The 19,364-nt window shown below is 39.5% G+C and overlaps 1 protein-coding gene and 1 long non-coding RNA gene across 4 annotated transcripts in view; one reads left to right on the forward strand and one right to left on the reverse strand.

Moving 5' to 3' along the window:
• Window positions 1-19,364, reverse strand: part of SH3RF1 (SH3 domain containing ring finger 1) — a 184,557-nt gene that overhangs the window by 20,527 nt on the left and 144,666 nt on the right. For all 3 annotated transcript variants that reach the window (XM_055334459.1, XM_055334461.1, XM_055334460.1), the window contains 5 exons: window positions 15,166-15,276; window positions 6,385-6,554; window positions 5,013-5,183; window positions 2,016-2,275; window positions 693-1,054 (listed from right to left, as the gene is read on the reverse strand). In XM_055334459.1, the coding sequence (XP_055190434.1) occupies window positions 693-1,054; window positions 2,016-2,275; window positions 5,013-5,183; window positions 6,385-6,554; window positions 15,166-15,276 (1,074 nt within the window). The remainder of the gene's footprint in view (window positions 1-692; window positions 1,055-2,015; window positions 2,276-5,012; window positions 5,184-6,384; window positions 6,555-15,165; window positions 15,277-19,364) is intronic.
• Window positions 6,439-19,364, forward strand: part of LOC129515554 (uncharacterized) — a 67,176-nt gene continuing 54,250 nt past the window's right edge. Inside the window, exons 1-2 of the long non-coding RNA XR_008665597.1 lie at window positions 6,439-6,557; window positions 15,517-15,650. This is a non-coding gene — a long non-coding RNA (uncharacterized LOC129515554). The remainder of the gene's footprint in view (window positions 6,558-15,516; window positions 15,651-19,364) is intronic.

Raw genomic sequence — 19,364 nt, forward strand, 5'->3', positions numbered from 1 at the left:
TTTTTAAAGATCTATAGATTTAGGGCAGCCCAGGTGACTCAGCGGTTTAGCGCCGCCTTTAGCCCAGGGTGTGATCCTGGAGACCTGGATCGAGTCCCACATCAGGCTTCCTGCATGGAGCCTGTTTCTCCCTCTACCTGTGTCTCTGCCTCTCTCTCTCTCTCTCTCTCTCCCTCTCTCTCATGAATAAATTAATAAAATCTTAAAGAAAAAAAGATCTATAGATTTAGGAAATCATTTTTCACCCATACTTCAAATCAAGAGGAACACTATCCATGCTGATTATAATTAAATACACTGAAGAAAAAATAAATCCACAAATAACACTTCTGATCAACAATTCCAACCCTTTCATATATCACTTTTTTTTTTTTTCCAGAACTGACTGAAGAGGAAGAATTAAGGATGGCACAATGATAAAAAAATGAGTTAACTAAAGAGGTAAGGAAATTCCTTCATGAGACGTAAGCTGCAGGAGAAATGGCTAAATCTTATTCACTGTGTTTTCCCTAAACACCCAGTACAAGGCCTGGCAACTAGTGGGTGTTTCAACGCACAAAATCATGAATATAGCACCTGGCATGGTGACTCACACATGGTAAGCACTTGAAGGATTGTTGAACAACGAGTCCTTTCATTAGTTAGAAAGGATGGAACACAACATAAGCAGAGGAGAGGGACGTTGGTCTTACTTTATTATCCTTGTCTGGCTTAGTTGCTGAACTGTTCCCACAAGCCAGTGAAGCACTGTCAGGAGAGGTGGGAAGTCCAGGAAGAATAGTCACTGCCCGGCCACTGGGCTCAGTCTCGAGAGAGGCAGCGGTGATGCTCGGAGAGGTCAATAAGGCAGCTGAACCACAAGCTAGGGGAGCACTGACTCGACCCATATTGACGGCAGCCACATGGGTGGTAGGGCCTGCCACTGGAACTGGAAGTTGTGGGGAAGCCAAGGGATGATGAGGCAGGCTCACGGACGCAGGGCTCAGGCAGGCAGTGTTCTGTACCTGGATGGGTGTCACTGCTGCCGTAGGGCGTTCTTGGTTATGTGCCGCCACTAGTAGATGACAGGAGAGAAAACAGCAAAGTTCGACTTTCTAATAATAAATGCTACTCACCAAAACATGAGTCATTTCACTATATCAGACCGTAATGAAAGGTTGCTATTGCATTTTTACAATAAATAATGGATGTTTGGTGGTTTAAAAGCACTTAATCTTAGCTGGGTCCCCAGACATTATTTTCCTTTCAGATCAGCTCTAAGTCTGTTGAGAGCTTAGAAGCTTAGCTATAACTCCATGCTGTTCAGTTAGACAGAAGGTCTTTCCACATATTTATAGACATAGCCTGTCTTTGATGGTACTCTACAGTGTCAGATTAGTTTGGCCTCCAGGCCTTTTCAAAATGATTCTCTCTTTTCTTAAAAATAAATAAATACATACATAATTAATTAAAATAAAATAAAATAATACATACATACATACATTTCTTCTCCCTTAGTAACCATTTTCCTTCTTTTGGTTTTTCTGATAGAATTTACAAGTTTACCCCACCATTGTTACCCAAGAATGTTGGGTAGGTTTTCAAAACCACTATGGAAAATAGAAAGTTATTTAAGATCCTATTGGGTCTAAAACAGATTTGGGATTAAGCTCATCAGAAATCAGCACACCAGTTAGTAGAGTACAATGTCGTGGTCACACAGCTGACAGCGGTGAGGTTTGAGCTCCTCCGGTATTAACTGCAGACGTCATATTTTCAAGTCTATTGCTATTCTTAGGATTGGCCTGATTCTTTCAGACTTTCAATCTGGAGATCAGGCTTGAATTAATGTGTTGGGCAGGCTTAGCCAAAATAAGCAGATGTGGAGTGCTGCTAACTAGACTGTGCCTACTTCATTTCCTAATGTTCTTCATTACCATAACATAACATCTGCTTTTCTCAACACCTGTTGGAGAAGAGCTGGTTTAGGCTAGCAGCCCCTTTCCTGGTACTTTCCATTCCAGTCTCCCCCTTACCTGTCCTCACAGCATTGCGGGCCTGGTTGACTGTCATCTGCCCAGTCATGTGCAACAAGACCTTAGCCTGAGGACTTGTCTGGATGTGAGCTGCTGACACCACGGCTGTGGGGACAACACTGGGGCTCCCAGCCATACCATTTCCCTGGAGCTTCTGGGCAGGCCCTCCTGCAGTGGAAGGACTGACCATAGTCACTCCTTTACTTGTCTGACCAGCAGTAGACATAGGGACTTTAGCTTGGGAAGCATTTGTCACGGCCCTGCCAAGACAGAGACAGAGACAGAGAGCCCAATCAAACAGCAAAATGGGGGAGAAAACATTAAACGCAAGAAAAATGACTTGGGGTTTTAAAACAGAACATTTTAAAAGAAATGATGGTTTTTTACATTTTGTAAAAAATGTAAAAATCACAAATTCAAAGTAAAGATGGCCCTGAGGGAGAGAAAGGTCTGGAAATATATTGTGAGTCACAGAACATTACACGTCATAATCTGCTCAAGAATAAGTGGTTACTGGGTTCAGCTTTCCACATCAAGACTCAGCACCCGCCACTGCCTTCCAGGTCCTGGATTCTTCTGCTTCAGCTATCAAAGAAGTTGATTTGTTTACTATTGCTGCTAATAACATTAGCAGTTTTGCTACTTTTTCATAGCTTTGCTCACGTTTTTGGCCCTTTTCTCTGCCTGCTCCCAGCTCAGATCACACGAGTGCCTGTGAACATGTATGTATGTGCATATACACATATGCACACACTCTTCAATATTCTCTTTAGCTTCTCTTTACCTGTCTTAATCTCATGTATGTTTCAAGGCCCAGCAGAAATCTCTTCTTTTAGAGAAGACATTCCTAAGGCTTAGGTTGAAGACCTTATGATTCTATGGTTTCACGTGAATTTCTTCCTTCTATGGCCCTTGATCACCAAATGTGTTATTTTTAGCATGTAAATTCTTTATTAAATACTCCTGATTCAGTAAAAGTTTCTTGAAACAGCTCTAAAGAAGCATTCATAGGTTAAATTAAATTAAAATAGGTTCAATGTAGTTTTGTGTCATGTATTTTTTTATATCCTAAATTCATTTAAATAACTCTACATAGTAGAGTTGTATAGTATAGCTGTATAGTTACTATATTCTATATAGTATAGTACTGTAACTTTCTACAAAGTAGAATACTTCATTAACTCAAACATCCATATTATTTATTATGATAAATAACAGAAAATTTATTCTAAGTAAGCAGATCCCCAGAGACTTTTAATAATTTGTTTTTGAAGGTTATGAAAATGCTTTCCTTCATTAACTTAGTCTTTTGTTGTGGCTTGGTTTGTTTTATTTCCCTCAGTTGTGATGGTGGTTTTTTGTTTGTTTTTTTCCTCATCAGGGAAGGTCTATCTGCCATCTTCTGGATCCTGAATGTAGATTTTAACATACACAGAAAAGAAGGTTTATATTGATTAAAAATCTGCAAGTCAAATTAAAGCTAACATTCTGTCACCATCTGCAACAATAGTGATCTTCATTTGATTAGGCTGCTGGCCAACCTATAAATCAAGGCCAACAGCTGACAAACATGTCAGTTCATTAAGCCATTTATTTAAAATCAGGGTGTTTGAGGAATGATTTAACACAGCTAAACCTGGACCATTTATTAAAAGCACAGTGGTTAAAATCTGAGGCTCCCTCAATGCCATTATAGGTCTTTTCATTCAGTTTCCAAGGCTACTTTCCTCAGTGACTAGAAGGTGAGCTATCTTTAAATAAATTTTGAGAAAAAAAATTTAAAAAAAAGGAATGAAAATTTTGTATAATTAAAGCTCTTCCTATTATCCTATAACGGAGTTTTTTTTTTTTTTTTTACCTCAGGGATGTTTTGGGTCAGACAATTCCTTTTGGTAGGAGGCTATTATGTGTACTATAGGACATTTAGCAGCATCCTTGGCTTCTATGCAACACATGCCAATAGCAACATCCTCCCACATCCTCCATAGTAACAATCAAAACTGTGTTCAGACACTGCCAAATTCCCTTGAGGAGCAAAATCACCCTTAACTGAGAAGGATGAAGGATCGATGTCATATTTAAGGAATTTTATTTCTGACTTTATTAGAGAAATTAATTGGGAGACAAATCATAAGAGACTCTTAATCATAGGAAACAAACTGAGGGTTGCTGGAGGGGAGGTGGAGGAGGAGATGGGGGTAACTGGGTGATGGGCATTAAGGAGGGCATGTGATATAATGAGCACTGAGTGTTATATAAGAAGACTTATAAATCACTGAACTGTACCTGGGACTCCAGGATCACATCCTGAGCCAAAGGCAGACACTCAACCGTGAAGCCACTCAGGCGTCCTAACTGAATTTAAATTTTAAACAATTAATTAAATTTTAAAAAAGAAACTCAGAATTTTGAGGTCATCAACAAGCTATTGTAATGAATATAGAACTAGACACCTAGGTTAAGCACTTCTTCACTGTACCGTCTCAGAGGAGTTATTTAATATCTCTGTGCCTTCATTTTCTCATCTATTAAGTGGGAATAATAACAGCAACTACATCAACAAGTTGCTTAAGGACTCCGAGTTAATATGAGTAACATGCATTTCAAAATCTGCCTGCCTGGCATATAGGAAGTGTTACACAAACATGTAATAATATAGCTTTTGTTGATGCTAAACATGTTATTTTTTATTTTTGAGCAGAAAAATATTGAAAGTGGTATAGTTGGATCTTCTCACATATAACTTGAAGCAAATAATTTAAAACCTAGTACATTTATTGGCTGAAACCTATAATTTCACATATACTCATGTGAAAAGTAAGCTAAGAATTTGAGAATTAGAAGGGATTTCAGCAAGTAGAGATATGAATTTTTTAAATGTTGGCTATGTAACAGACAATTATAGTGTGAGAAGGAATCTTGGATAGGCTGAAAACCATGGGAAAGAACAAAGCTTCTCTGTTTAGAACTTAGTAAACCATTTATTCAAGACCATACCTTGTGACTGGTGCCACATAATTGCCAGGGAAAACCCCTATCTTGCTGGTATGCATCGATGTCCCTTTGAACCAGCCGTCCTGGCAACGCTCAAACACTAAAAACATCTCCCCTTTCCTCAGCTCCAGCTCATCCTCTTTCCGGGGAGTGTATGGATATATAGCAACATACCTAAAATAAAAAAGAATATTTGATTTCAGGCTGAGTAGCACACAAGCCCCTGAATGCTCAAAAACTCTTCCTTGGTACAAAGTCTTGAATATTCCATATATGTGTAAAGAGAAAATGTAATGGTTTAACCTGTGAGTAGCACTGGTGATTTGCCATTGAGAGAGTTTTTGCAGCCTACAATTGACAGAGGCCTTCCTGATTAAGAAGTGCCAACCTGGTCCCCCTCAGTGTGAAGGTGACTATCCAACCAAATGGTATTCGTGGGGTGTGAAAGAATTACCCAGCTTCCCAAAGTGTCTAGCTTGCTGCTGGGGATTAGGGACCTACCGGGAAACCTGAGCTCTTCAAATGGCACTTGTTAGACGTGGGAAGTAGCCCCAAATGAGGACATATGGCATGAAATCCCACTGGGAGGCACAACATGCTGCCTTCCACACACAAGCTGAACCTAGAGGTTTGGGGTCCATCTGCTTTCATATGCTCAGCCAGGAAAAATAGTGAATTTGAAAAAGTCAAAAGGAAAAAAAAGTCCAGATCATAGACAGTGCAAAACCACCCCACAGTGCAAGATGACTGTGCCACCAACAATGGAAACTAGGTAGGCAACACCAACCAATGAATAGTTTTTTTCTTTCTTTCTTCTTCTTTTTTTTTTAACCAGGGCTCTAAACTGTTCCGCGTATAAAATCACACATGATGGGGCCATAAAAATGTAGCTCTTTTCTGCCATCAGTAAACTTTGAACGAGACAATGAGGCTCTTCTGCATACTTATTGCTGGGGATTTCCAGCTTTCCACATGCACGCTCCCTCTAAGTCTGATTTGTGTGGGAATACCTTCCTGTTCCTTAGCATCCTCATGCAAGAAACGAAAATGAAGACAAAAAGCTCAAACAGGAATTATACAAAAAGGCGGTTCCGTGTACATATACTATTATGAAGAAGCAAACACGATGTTTCCCTAAACTGTAAAAGGGATGGCTGCACGATGGCTGCCTAGCGAGCTCATGTGTTGGACCCATTTTGTTTCAGCAGTTTCCTCATTATATGCATGACTGGGTGTAAGTTTGCAGAACACAAACCACTTTGGTGAGCCATAAGCCTGTCACCAGCTCCTATCAGAAAGGTGTTTCTCTACCTCTGCTGTTTGGGCCTAGCTTGAAGTGAACTTTAAAGCAGTAATAAATGACATCTTCACTTACACACTGGGGCGAGCCTGAGGCCGTAAATGTGCAATCTGGTCAGCGGGTCCCGCTGTGGGCCTCGGTCCCACTCCAGCAGCTCCAGCAGCAGCAACAGCAGTAACAGCAGCAGCAGCGCCTGGAGGTGTGGAGGCCAGTAAAGGGGGCGGCGGAAGAGGAGGATTCATCGTCTGGTATGAGAGTGGAGGGGGGAGAAAGAGAGGCAGAAAAGAAAGAAAATAATAATGAACAGTTTATTTATTTACATCTTTCGTGGGAGGTGGGAGGGAAGAGGAATCAGGAATCCATTGGAAAAGACTTTAATGGAATCCACAGGGAGCAGAACCAGCAGGCTACCTTGTATGAAAGCCTCTTTAAAAAACAAAACAAAACAAAACAAAAAACTCGTCTCTTGTTCTCCTTTAAGATCTTAGAGCCACAGCAACTTTTTCAGCAAACAGGTAAGTAAGGACGCTCGGGAAGGGGGAAAGAAAAAAATGGAACAACAGCATGTAATTTTATGATTAATAGCATTTTTCAGTATCGACTTGGGTAAGAACTCCAACGCTTTTCAAGGGGGCAGCTATAACATCACACTGCTTGCTAGGAATTAATTTGTGATTGTTTCTGTAACTGGAAACTTAAACACAACACAAAACAATTTAGCTGCACTATATCTCAAACGACTCTTTCAGAAGAAAATTTCCTTTGATGCCTGGTTTCCAAAAAAGCCCAAACAATAGCAAGCCACAATCACTAGGCTATTGTTGCCATTTTTGCTTATTCTTTTCTTAACTTTGCCAGCTTTTGAAATTTAGTACTATCAAGGCTGGTAATCTTTAACAAGTACACCAATGAAAAGCTGCTGGTTCCTTTATGGGCACAGCCTAATGGGGTTCTGCCTACAGGATTCCATGCCTTTTGAAAATCAATGGAGCAATTGTTACTTTTTGATCTATAAACCCCAGATGATTCTTTAGGGTCTGTATACTGAAACTCCTGGGAAAACAGGCACACAAAGACTTGCCTGAACCCCCACCTCCCCAAATCTTTGAACCACTAAATGTAAAAACTGAATCAAAAGAGAAATAAGGAGACTAGAGAATGCACCTAAGAAAGCATAAATGGCTCTAAAATCGAACGGTCTCTAAAATAGTTCCTAACAGTCACCTTGCTTCTATTTTTTGAAATAATAATTCACATCTCATCAACATTTGCTTCATCTGCCTGTTAATATACATAGTTCCAGAAACACAATACACTGAGTAGAAAAAAATTTCAGAATTCTAGACATATGTTACAACTGTTTCACATATTATATTTAATTTTTTGCTGAAATGACTTTCAAGAAGGATTTTTTCCCATACCGAAGCTGGAGGTGCTGTGGAACACTTAGTGCAGAAATAAATGAGGTGCAGAGCTGCTTACAGAGTACTAACTTGGACAAGGCAGAGGGCAGTTCAAAAAGTTAGAACTGCATGAACATCACTCACGCTCTCCATACAAAACATGGCAGCCGTAAGATTTGCTACAACTCTGGAATTGCAGATACAGGGGCTTAGAGTCTTCAAAACCTTTAATCAGGAGAAGGTCAAGCATTCATTCCAATCGGGCTCCTCCCAGTGACAGAATAGAGAGAAACAAAGATAATCCTGGTAAAAACACTTAGGACATGTGACCTGGGCAGTCACTGGTAATAACAACACATCGGTGACTTGTCAGGCAAGATAACAAGTCTAGACTCTACATGGGATAATATATGGAGATTGTAAAATTACCACTCAATTGATTTCCACTTAAATCTTCCAAAGCCCAATCTCCAAACAGTGTGGCTGTGGGAAGGAGGAAGACAAGAAGACCAGTGCACGAGCACACAAGGAGTCCAACAAGAACTGCTCCTAGAAATTACTTAAAATAGTACCCAAGGCAGAGAACTAAAAAGATCCACTTCACACTCTGAGTAGAATTCTATTCTTAAGAGGAAAGGAAATTAAAATAGTCTGTTATATCTTAACTTTATTTTTTTTTAATAAATTAATTTTTATTGGTGTTCAATTTACCAACATACAGAATAACACCCAGTGCTCATCCTGTCAAGTGTCCCCCTCAGTGCCCGTCACCCATTCACCCCCACCCCCCGCCCTCCTCCCCTTCCACCACCCCTAGTTTGTTTCCCAGAGTTAGGAGTCTTTAGGTTCTGTCTCCCTTTCTGATATGCTGAGTGAAGTAAGTCAATCGGAGAAGGACAAACAGTGTATGTTCTCATTCATTTGGGGAATATGAATAATAGTGAAAGGGAATATAAGGGAAGGGAGAAGAAATATCTTAACTTTATTAAAACAGAGGCTGCACTAAATTAGCCCTAAGAAGAAAACGGCAAAAACAAAAACAAAAACTACAGACCTGATAAAAACATGTCATATTCTGTTAACAAAGTGTAAAAAAAAAAAAAAAAAAAGAGAGACAGTTAAATAATACAGTAAACAAATGCTTCATGTACATTCCTTTCACAAAGAGTACTTTTAGAAGTCATTTGAGATACAGCTTAGAAGAGGATATTCTGAAAGATCCCAAAGGTTGTGCTTGAGAGAAAATGCAGTTATCTCTTTTTTTGTGGTTGAAATAGTTTTAATAAAATTGGGCAGATTTTTTTCCCCACTCTTGGGTTACATATCTTTGGGGAAATGTGCACATGTGTGTGCATGTGTACTTGGAACATAAGCACACAAAGACCTAGAGAGAAAGTCTGATTAAAATCAGATTCCTAGATGTTGTTCAGCCCTGTGGGGTTGGTAAAATGATAGGGCTCTGGTGAGTCCAGGGCTGGGACAGACTAGGAAATTCTGTGGGTTGCTTTATAAACAACTTAAACTGAAATAATCTGGTGATGTGGAAGTTCAAAAGGTAATTCACTATGTGTTGTGCTTCAGGCAGTTTGCTATCCTGCAAGACCTGAAATTTCTACAGAGCAAACCACAGCCTTTCATTCACCCGGAGATGACCTAGAGACCTGCTTATTATTTCATAGTCCAGCCCAGACCAGGCTTCAGAGGCCAAGATGCAATCTCCATCAGCAGCAAAAAACATCTATAGACCTGCAAGAAGTACAGATCATATTTTGCTAATAGTATTTTGTTAATATTGTTGAGAACCAAATGTCGCACTTAAATGCCATTTTCACTAGACATTGCATACTAACTTAACAGGGTTTAAAAAGCAGCTCACTTATAATTTTATTTTATGGAAATGTAGCAGGTTTATATTATCAAAGCACAGGTGTCTACAAACTATGTGCCACAGCACAGTAATACTAATGTAGAAAATTGGAAGTTATTCCAATATATATTAAAACTGAGCTTCCTGGGGATCCCTGGGTGGCTCAGTGGTTTGGCGCCTGCCTTTGGCCCAGGGCCTGATCGTGGAGCCCCAGGATCGAGTCCCACATCAGGCTCCCGGCATGGAGCCTGCTTCTCCCTCCCTCTGCCTCTCTCTCTCTCTATCATAAATAAATAAATCTTTAAAAAAGTATTTAAAAAAATGAGCTTCCTCCTTACATTTTTATAGATTCAGATCTTCTGTTTATAGTCTGTGCTAATGGTCTGAGGCAAGAATTACTATTTCTGAATAACATTTAGCTTAAAAACAGGACTGTAGTCTGCTAATGTGTAGTAATCATCCTTTGCCATTTCCAGGTTCTATTGCCCTGACCTACTGATCTTGAGAGCAGCATTGGCTTTACACAGTAGGAGTATGGGCTTTGGGGCTCAAATAACATAGATTCCAATCTTGGCTCAGCCTCTTAGGGCAGCCCTTGATAGAATGAACACCAGAAAAGAACTGTCCTCTCTGAAAGGGCTGGATTCTAAGTCAGACAAGCCACAACTGCTAGTGGACATTGTGAGTGAAAAGCTTAAGTACATGGGGATGATACCACTCCTTTCTGGTGCTTTCTCCTTTTTTTTGCTCTTTCATGCGACCAAAGAGTGGTTAGGTCTGAATGTGGCTAAAGAAAGGTGACAAGATCCAGCAGGTTTTAAGCCTGGGCCATGGGCTGCAGGCCACCTCACCAGAAAGTAGTTTGGAGTTTGGGGCACAAGTTCAACTGACAATAAAAGATTCATTTTCTTTCCAATTGCCTTTTAGGTGTGCATTTCCCTCACACCCATTTCATTTCCCAGGTAAGAGTGACTGGCAGGAGAGACTTTGGGCATTTCTGGGTTCCTGGGCAAATAGCATGTGGTATCTCCCAATGCCAGTGTCCTTTTTCTCCCAAACATCTGATTTCCAATCAACCCACTTTCACCCTACACATCAACATCTCTGAACAGCCTCCCTGTGTACTGAACTCAGACGCATGTATATAGGCTGAGGGGAGAAACAGTTGAAGCTGCTGCATGGTCATGCTCCCTCAAGTCAGGAGTGTTGGCAATTTCGGCAGCATCGCTGTGTAAAGCAGTGTTTGTGCAATTATATAAATGGTCTGCTTTAGTTTATGACAATGAGTAGGAAGAAGAAAAGTGAGAATACTGACACTAGTGATTAAAAAAAAAAAAAACTTAGGTGTCAGAATTCAATAAAATTAAGATAAAGATGGAAGGTCCTAAGTCTTAAGTTTCAACTGGATGCTCACCGAATTAAGCCCATCAGTTGTGGGTACAGCTATGAAGAAAAAGAAAAAAAAATTAAAGAATGTATAAAAAAATAGAAATAGGTGCTTAGATGATTATGTCTCAAAGGGAAGATGTAGTGAAGAATTTGGCAATTTTTAAAAATCTCTCAAGAATGGAATTTCTCTCACAAATTATGGATTTATTGTTCTAGATTTGATTTGTAAGAAGAGATACCTAATGCTAGTTAACTGACTTTGTATCTGTTACATAAGGTCTCTATGCCTTAATATACCAATCTGTGAGATGGAGTTATAACTATAATAGCTTAGGTAAAGCTGCCTTTCCCGGTGCCCTCAAGCACTGCACAAACCCAATCAATAGAAGCTGTTATTATGATTCATGAGACTCTGAAGTGAGAAAACTGTCTTACTCATCCTTATATTGCTGTCACCCAGCTCCACAGACAGACGTTAACAGATCCTCAATGAGCTTTTTGCAAATGAGAAAACATTCTGTGCTTCTACCTCCCTTAGAACAATATGATACGGACTGAGAGGCCTCAGTTCCTGAGATGCCAGAGTCCTTTTCTGCTGCTGCTGTGAACATTCTGGCCACATCCTACCCCTAGTCCTGATTTTTAGAATTCCCATCAATTCCAAAGGCTCAACTTGTACCTCTCAAACTACAGAGGTTGGCAGTTCATTACCCTTCTTCCAGAGCCCTTCTCTGATGCTGACAATAGCAGTTAAGTCCTACTGAGCCTTCCACCATGGGCTCCAATGGGCTAAGTACATATTGGCTATTCTGAGAACCTGACCTCATTTAATTTACTTCTTTAAATACACACACTATGTGTGTACGTGTTAAATTTTTTTAGTTAGGGTTACGCATTTTTGGAATGCAATCTATCTATAAGTTGGCCATGGGCTGTATATGGCCTTTACTGACCTGCCTAACTTGTGACATCTTGCAGCTAAAACACCTCTCAGCTGGTACAGGGAATCAGGGATTATTAATCACTTATTTAAGAGTTCTTCTGCCCGTGTGCAGAAATACAAGACTAACATAGATCCTCACCCTCTTCCCTTCATAAAATTAATTGGAAAAAAATCCCTTATTACTATTAATAGCCAGATGTCTACATTAGATAGAAATAATGCCAGTTTTACTCTTAATATTAGATATCTAACATTTTAACTGTTATATGTGAAATGTATAGGACAATATGCTCCTAACTTCATTCTGCATAAAAGATTCCAAAGTCTCAATTCATGACAAAAATACTAGAAATGATTTTCATTTCCTATTCTAGTGTTGGCATTTATTACCTAATAAATCCACACCACAAAAAACATGGTTTCCTTTCTACCAAGCTGCATACTATTGCTGTGACAGTGTTCAAATGCTTAGAAAATATTTCAGATTTTATTTTTAAGATTTTATTTATTTATTCATGAGAAACAGAGAGACAGAGAGAGAAGCAGAGACACAGGCAGAGGGAGAAGCAGGCTCCGTGCAGGGAGCCTGATGTGGAACTCATGACCTGGGCCAAAAGCAGGTGCTAAACCACTGAGCCACCCAGGTGTCCCAATATTTCAGATTTTAAATAGGATACTTGCCATTTTTAATGTAAGATATAGAGGGTACATGCTACTGAGATTTTTTTTTCCACTTAAACCTAACATATTAAATCCAAAACATTTCTGCCAACCTACCAGGGACTTTGAGATCTAGACATCTCCTGGGATGACAGACAGGTCTGTTTATAATTAGTTTTTCATTAAATGGAATTGGCACAGTAGACATACTGTTTAATAAACCTTCCTCTTGTTTAACATTCAGGCTTTCTCTTATATAATCTGAGGATGAAATGGTTGAATGTAAATTAATTTTTGTATATTCATACTCTCTTGTGACCTGTCCCATTGGCTTGCCCTACAGTGTGCCTCTAGCGAAGAGCAACTGGCCTTTTACTACACTGTAAAATTTTCAGCCCACAAGGGCTGAAATTCAGCCAGCTCTGTCTTTTCCACTAATTAATTTTTCTAAGATCAGAAAAAGCAGCCTTTTTCACTTAAGAAATTATGCTAGAATTTTTCCATGTGAAGCAGTCATCTGGAAATGGAAATACCAACTGGTTGTGTATGCACTGGGGTAGAAGAGCAGGAAGGAAAGGAGAGTCTTTTCTGGAGAAAGGAGGGCAGGGTGATTATGGAACTTGGCTCTGGTCAAAACACCCGAGGCTAACAGAATCTCATGAAAACCACATTTTAATAAAAGTTAACTGAATTTTTTCTACCCAGAAGAATCAACACAACTTTTCTTACACCAAACAGTGGTACTATCAAGGCAGCTGTAATTGTTCTGGGAACATTAAAAAAAAAAAAAAACAAAATACAACTTTAACTCCTAACCAGAACATTATTAACTTCCATTTAAATACAAGAACATGCTTAACTCTATAAAAAGTTTTCTAAAGTCTAAGTCAGGCTCAGTAATAACTCCACATTTATTTATATCCCATCTTGTTTCAAAGTAAAGTGAGACAAAAGGAACATGAGGACAATAAAACTAGATGGAGCCAACATCTTGACTAATGTGCTAATATGTTGTGAGGTCTTAGTTGGAGGGGGGTACAGATTTGGCTCTAAGCATTCTAGCAGAAGGAAACATAATCTTTACAACATATATAAAATGCACAACCTAAAAACAAACCAGCTGCTTAGAAGCCTCCCTATTCCTGGTACAGAGAGCAGAGAAACCATAACACAATGGACCAGGCAGGCCCTCCAAGGCATTCGCACATATCACAGGCCCACCTTGCAACAGTCCTCAATAGAGAGATCAGTAATAGTCATCCCCTACTACATTCTAGGCATGGTACTAACTCTTCAAAGTACATAGTATTAGTTTCATTTTACCGGTAGAGGAACTGAAGCTTAAAGAGGTTGAGTAACTTTTCATGGTCATGTAAACAAGTAAGTGGCTGAGCTGGGCTTCCAATCCAAGTCTGTGGCCATATCATTGGGCCATGCTGTTTCTCTGAGAGCATCATAGCCAGGTGAGACTCTATAAATCAACTTATAGGGGCAGGGCCCACTGGGGAGATCTGATTTGGTCATCTTTTCTATTCTCATTTGATTTAGCACTGAAAGAAACAGTCTGAGAACATAAGCCAAAGCAATGGCCTGGATGAGAGATGTCTCACAATTGCTGGTTCCTTGTAGTTCAACTGCCTGTAACTTCAGGAAACAGGGATTTATTTATTTTTATTTTTTAAAGATTTTTATTTATTTATTCATGAGAGACACAGAGAGAGGCAGAGACATAGGCAGAGAGAGAAGCAGGCTCCCTGTGGGGAGCCTGATGTGGGACTCCATCCCAGGACCCCAGGACCCCAGGATCACGCGCCCTGAACCAAAGGCAGACAGATGCTCAACCACTGAGCCACCCAGGTGCCCCAGGAAACTGGGATGTAAACAACTGTGTTTCTGCTATGTAAGGTTGAGTTTAGAAACTGCTTGTTTCTTCACTTTTAATTTTCTCTCCATAGTGTTCTTCTATGTATCTATCTCCCTTGGCTGCCCTCATTTCTCCTATTAATTCCTCCTATGAGGGTATTGTGAAGCAATTAGTGTTTAGACTCTGTACGATGCTATGTCTTCACAAAGAAAATCAAGACAATCTGAGGGAGGCTTCCAAGGCAGCAAAGCTGCAGCTATCGTAGAGGAAGACAAGAAACCAAAAGCTGAATCATAAATGGAGATTTGGAATCGACTCATCATGTGACTGAAAGCAAACAGCTTAGCTTTTGGGATTCCTGTTTCCTCAGTATTTCTATAAATGTGTTTTTGAAAGAAATAAGTAAAGTCTAGAAACTCAAAAGAAATGAAAAAGAAATTTTAGGTTAAGCCTTCGGGAAATCAGGCTGAACGTTAATGAAAATTAAAAGTATTCTATAGAACTCTTCTAATGGCTTCAGGCCACTGATCCTTACTGTTAAAAATTATGCAGGCTGTAGGCAAGAAACCTTCTCATTTTTCCTGTAAGATTAACAGAGATAACAGATGAAAGAGATCCACCCCCACCTAGCAAGTGTCAATATAAATTGCAGGTGTTAGGAGGTGGGTGTGCCAGATTAATGGGACTAAATACCTAAGAGAGAAACAGAGACCAGAGAGGCTGTACTCACTCCAAGGGCAGCTGGGTAGGGAACATCCGATGGGAAAGTGAATGAGGGGCCAGTTGTCACTGGGCTGCTGGGGGGTGGGGTCACAATTAACCCGGTGGTACTTATATGAACCTGTCAAAAAAAAAAAAAGTTAATTGAAAGACAACTACATTTACTATAATAGACTGTACAGACTAAACCTTGGGGAGATAAGTTATAATTTTAAAAAATAATATCTGTTAAGTTTTTATGATTTGGGGAAGGCAGAAACTCTTTCAGTTTATTCAATCAACATTTACTGATGACCTAATTGGTACTCAACACTGGGTGGTCACGTGATAAGTACTGGCCACTGTGATGTTTTACATACAGAATTCAACCGCTGTTGGCTTTTGCAATGACATGCTGCCTCACTTGGGATGCCACTGTGAACCAAACTGACCTTTCAGATGGTTAGTCTGATGCTTGAGGAGCCCACTAGCAATTCTCCTGAAGATTCTGGGAAGGTAGGTCGTGGCTGAATACTCACCTGTCTATCAATATGCAAATCTTTGTGAAGTGCTTAAGGTATTTTGTTATTCTCAGGATCATTTTTCATGACTTCTACTCTTCAGTGGGGATGCATAATTAAAATGCAGCTGCCTAGACATGCCTAGAGCAGGTGATTATTTATAAAACCTTTAAAGGAACAATGTCAAGCAAAATTAGCTGTTTTCAAAGGTGTCTTATCCCTGATACTATCCAAGATTAATTTACTATAAAGAAATTGAGTTATTCAGGCCATTTCATTGCCTGTGTTCAGTTACTCAATCAATTTCACTCAGGTTGCATATCAAGTCCAACTGCAGAATGCTGTCATCACTTGATGCTGCAGATGGAGGCACGTGGGTTCCTGTACAAATGGGGCAATTTTCCTCCACTATTAAAGGAATGTGGTTGGCTGGTGCCTTGTTTCCCCAAGGAAACAATGATACTCCAACAATGCAGGGCCTTTTGTAATAAAACTTAATCCCAAACATAGTTCCCTCAATTCCTATAAATTAAGAAAAAGATTATCAGGACAAAGAAAAGCTCAGAGATTAGTTCCCAGAGGCCCGAAGGAAACTTGAGTTTCCCCGCTGAGTTAGGCCTCACCAAGGCCAGGGAAAACCAGCATCACAGCATACAATTTATTTTCACAAATAAATCTGTGTTATACATGGAATCCATGTCCTTTTAAAATCACATCCACACCTGTTCGCTCAGATACTAATTCAACCAAAGGCTTAAAACTAAGCAGATCCAAGTGATGCCCTAACAAGAATTTCTCCCCAAACCCTCCTTTTTTGTCTCTCCTGTGAACCAGAGCCTATTTCCAATCAATTTTTAATGGGAAGTACAGTGAGTTTTCATTCTAGGATAAAATCCAATGGCCTTTAGCTGTTTTAATGAATAAATCTGTTTATATACATACACACCACAAGAACATTTGTAAGTTGGCACCACATAAAAGATGGAGTCTTTCTCAGAAGATACAATGAAGCTCACTTCAAAGTGCATGTCATTGTTATGGAATCTTCGGGGTAGAAAAAAAAACCCACCAAAATACAGCTTCCTGGGCCTGACCCTATAGATATCTAAGAATGATCTCCTGATTGATCAATGTTTCTCTAAAAGCCACAGACTGGGAGTCAAGATAGTTAATTGCTAACGAGCTCATGGTCTTAGACAAAACACCTCACAGCCTGTGAGAAGCTGGACCAGATGCCCTCTAAGGTGTCTGCTATCATGGACACGGGAGGGAAGCAGTGAACACTGAGACTTCTGCAAACCCCAGCCAACACAGGGCCACTCCTAATACTGAGTAAAATAAGAAATAAAAGTCACCAGAGAATGACTAAAGCACAAGTAAACTGGCTGAGCAGTGAGCATGCCCAGAATACATGCCAGAGTTGGGAACAACTTTCTCCTGTTTTCTCTCTCCCTCATGGAACTGCAAATTAGTTTTGGCTCCTCCACAATGACTCTGTGGAGAGGGAAAGAGGTAGGGAAAGCAAATGGAAATGAGTGGGTGCACCTCTGGCTCCCTTGGAGCCATTGTTAATTCAAAAAAATGCCACAAAAACACTTAATATTATGAAGCATTCCTGCAGCTGGCAGAGACCAAAAAATATGAGTGGAGACAGAGAAGAAGACAAAAAGGCTTATTTACTTAGAGCATCATCTGCTTTCACAGATGTCACAGACATCTGTGCATATTTGTTTTGGTGACCCACCTGGACAGCACAGTCTATAAATAATTTCCCAATTTAGGTATTTGAAAATTCTGCCTTCACTCAATAGTCACCAAATGTAATAGCAAGCAAGCCCTCTGCTCCTTTCTTCTGTCCATTTCCCCATCCTGCTGACTAGAATTTGGATGTCATGGAGAGATCTCTAAATTCCATATAGACACACGAGGATAAGGTTCTACCCCCATGCTGGAAAGGTGAGCTGAAAAGCACCATCACACCATCACTGACTACCTACATGTGGATTCCATTCAGGTGATAGAAAAATGAACACTCACTTCTTTGGGCTCCTTACTTCAGATTTTCTAAGTGCAACCAAACCTAATTAAGGAAAAGCAAGAGAGAAAATTGGCCAAGTCAGGATAATAAAACATCCTTCTTCTCAGCATTGTCAAAATAAAAAATAAAAAGAAAGAAAAGGAAAAAGGGTCAGAGCAGGAGAAGTCAAATCTCTTGACTGGTCCTTTGCAGGGCAGAGAAAAAGGACAGTCCTATTTTCAACAGTATTAACATGAGCCATCTTTCCATGTACACTGATCTCCACAGGTAGGAGAGTGTTTGCCCATCACCTATGCTACACACACGTATTGCTTGATCATGGACTGTGGTTCCCTCCAATGTACACAGTGAGCTAGACAGGGAATTGTTTTCTGTAAACCTGGGCTGGAGAAGCCAGGCAGCACTTGAAACATCTCCCATCGGCTTCTTGAAATAACTTATCCCTGAGGCAACACATTACCACCTAAAACAGAATGAATTAGAATACAAGAGGAGGGCTGGAACAGTTGAATGGGAAGCTGTTTTAATGGAACACAGAGAGAGCCTTGTTTCCTAAGCTACTCCAACCAAAACAAAAATAGCTCTACTTTTATAGTCTTCATTCCCAGCTCTGGTGTGGCAGCGTCAGACATGCTCACACCTGACTGCTGAGTTCTCTACAAAAGAAATAAATGCTAGGTTTACCCTCCTTTCTCTTTTAATTTTCTCTAATGCCAAAAGATTACTGTCTTTTCTTTAAAGCAACTCCTATTCTGAGTTGCCACTATCTTACCAGAAATAGACCTTTTATTTTAACAAAACATCATTGTGCAAATGTTGCTAGGTCACAAATAAAAAACACAAATGATTCAATTTTCTTATACTGAATGGCCATCTTTACTAGCCACCTCCATCAGAACCTTATTCAAAAATCTTTTGAACCTTTCCAGAGCGATCTCAATTGGTATTCCTTACTCCAATCTATAACCCATGCTTATTTTTCACATAGGTACAATTAGTTACATATAAAGTAACATAGCTCTCCTTTCTACCTATTTTTCAAGTGTCTCATTCATTCAATACATATTTACTGAGTGTTTATTGTATGTCTGACATTTGGGATATATTGGTGAACAAAAAACAAAGACCTCTCCCTTCATCACACTTATGTTCTAGTGAGGTATGTCTGTATATCCTCATTCCCTCATAAGATCAAAAGCTTCATTTCCCCACCAACTAAAAAACACCAACAAATCAGAATCTTATTCAGAAAATGAATGCATTTAACTCACAACATGCAGGATGAATCTAAGGGAGCAAGGTCAAAGAAATGAGGCTGAGAGAAAAAAAATTTTTTTTGAGAAAAATTTTTTTAATAAAATTGGCAAGGAATAACGAAAACTATGTTGTACATATTTATTCTGTGGCCCAAAACAGCCATTTTAATTAAACTGAAAACTTTCTGAGGACCAAGACTATGTATTTGTTTCTTTGTTTTCTTTAAAGGAAATAATTCTTGTGTTTAAAAAAAAAAAAACTACAGCTATATTACAAAGTAGAATGTAAAATCTGCATGAATTTTAAAAATTAAATATGAGACTTGAAAGAAATTTCTTTCAGACAGACTGCTTTGGATTGGGCTCTCTGACCTTTGGGTTGAAGAAAAATATAGTTGTCATCTAACTGGATAAT

Source organism: Nyctereutes procyonoides, unplaced genomic scaffold (assembly GCF_905146905.1).
Source record: "Nyctereutes procyonoides isolate TBG_1078 unplaced genomic scaffold, NYPRO_anot_genome, whole genome shotgun sequence".
Lineage (NCBI taxonomy): Eukaryota > Metazoa > Chordata > Mammalia > Carnivora > Canidae > Nyctereutes > Nyctereutes procyonoides.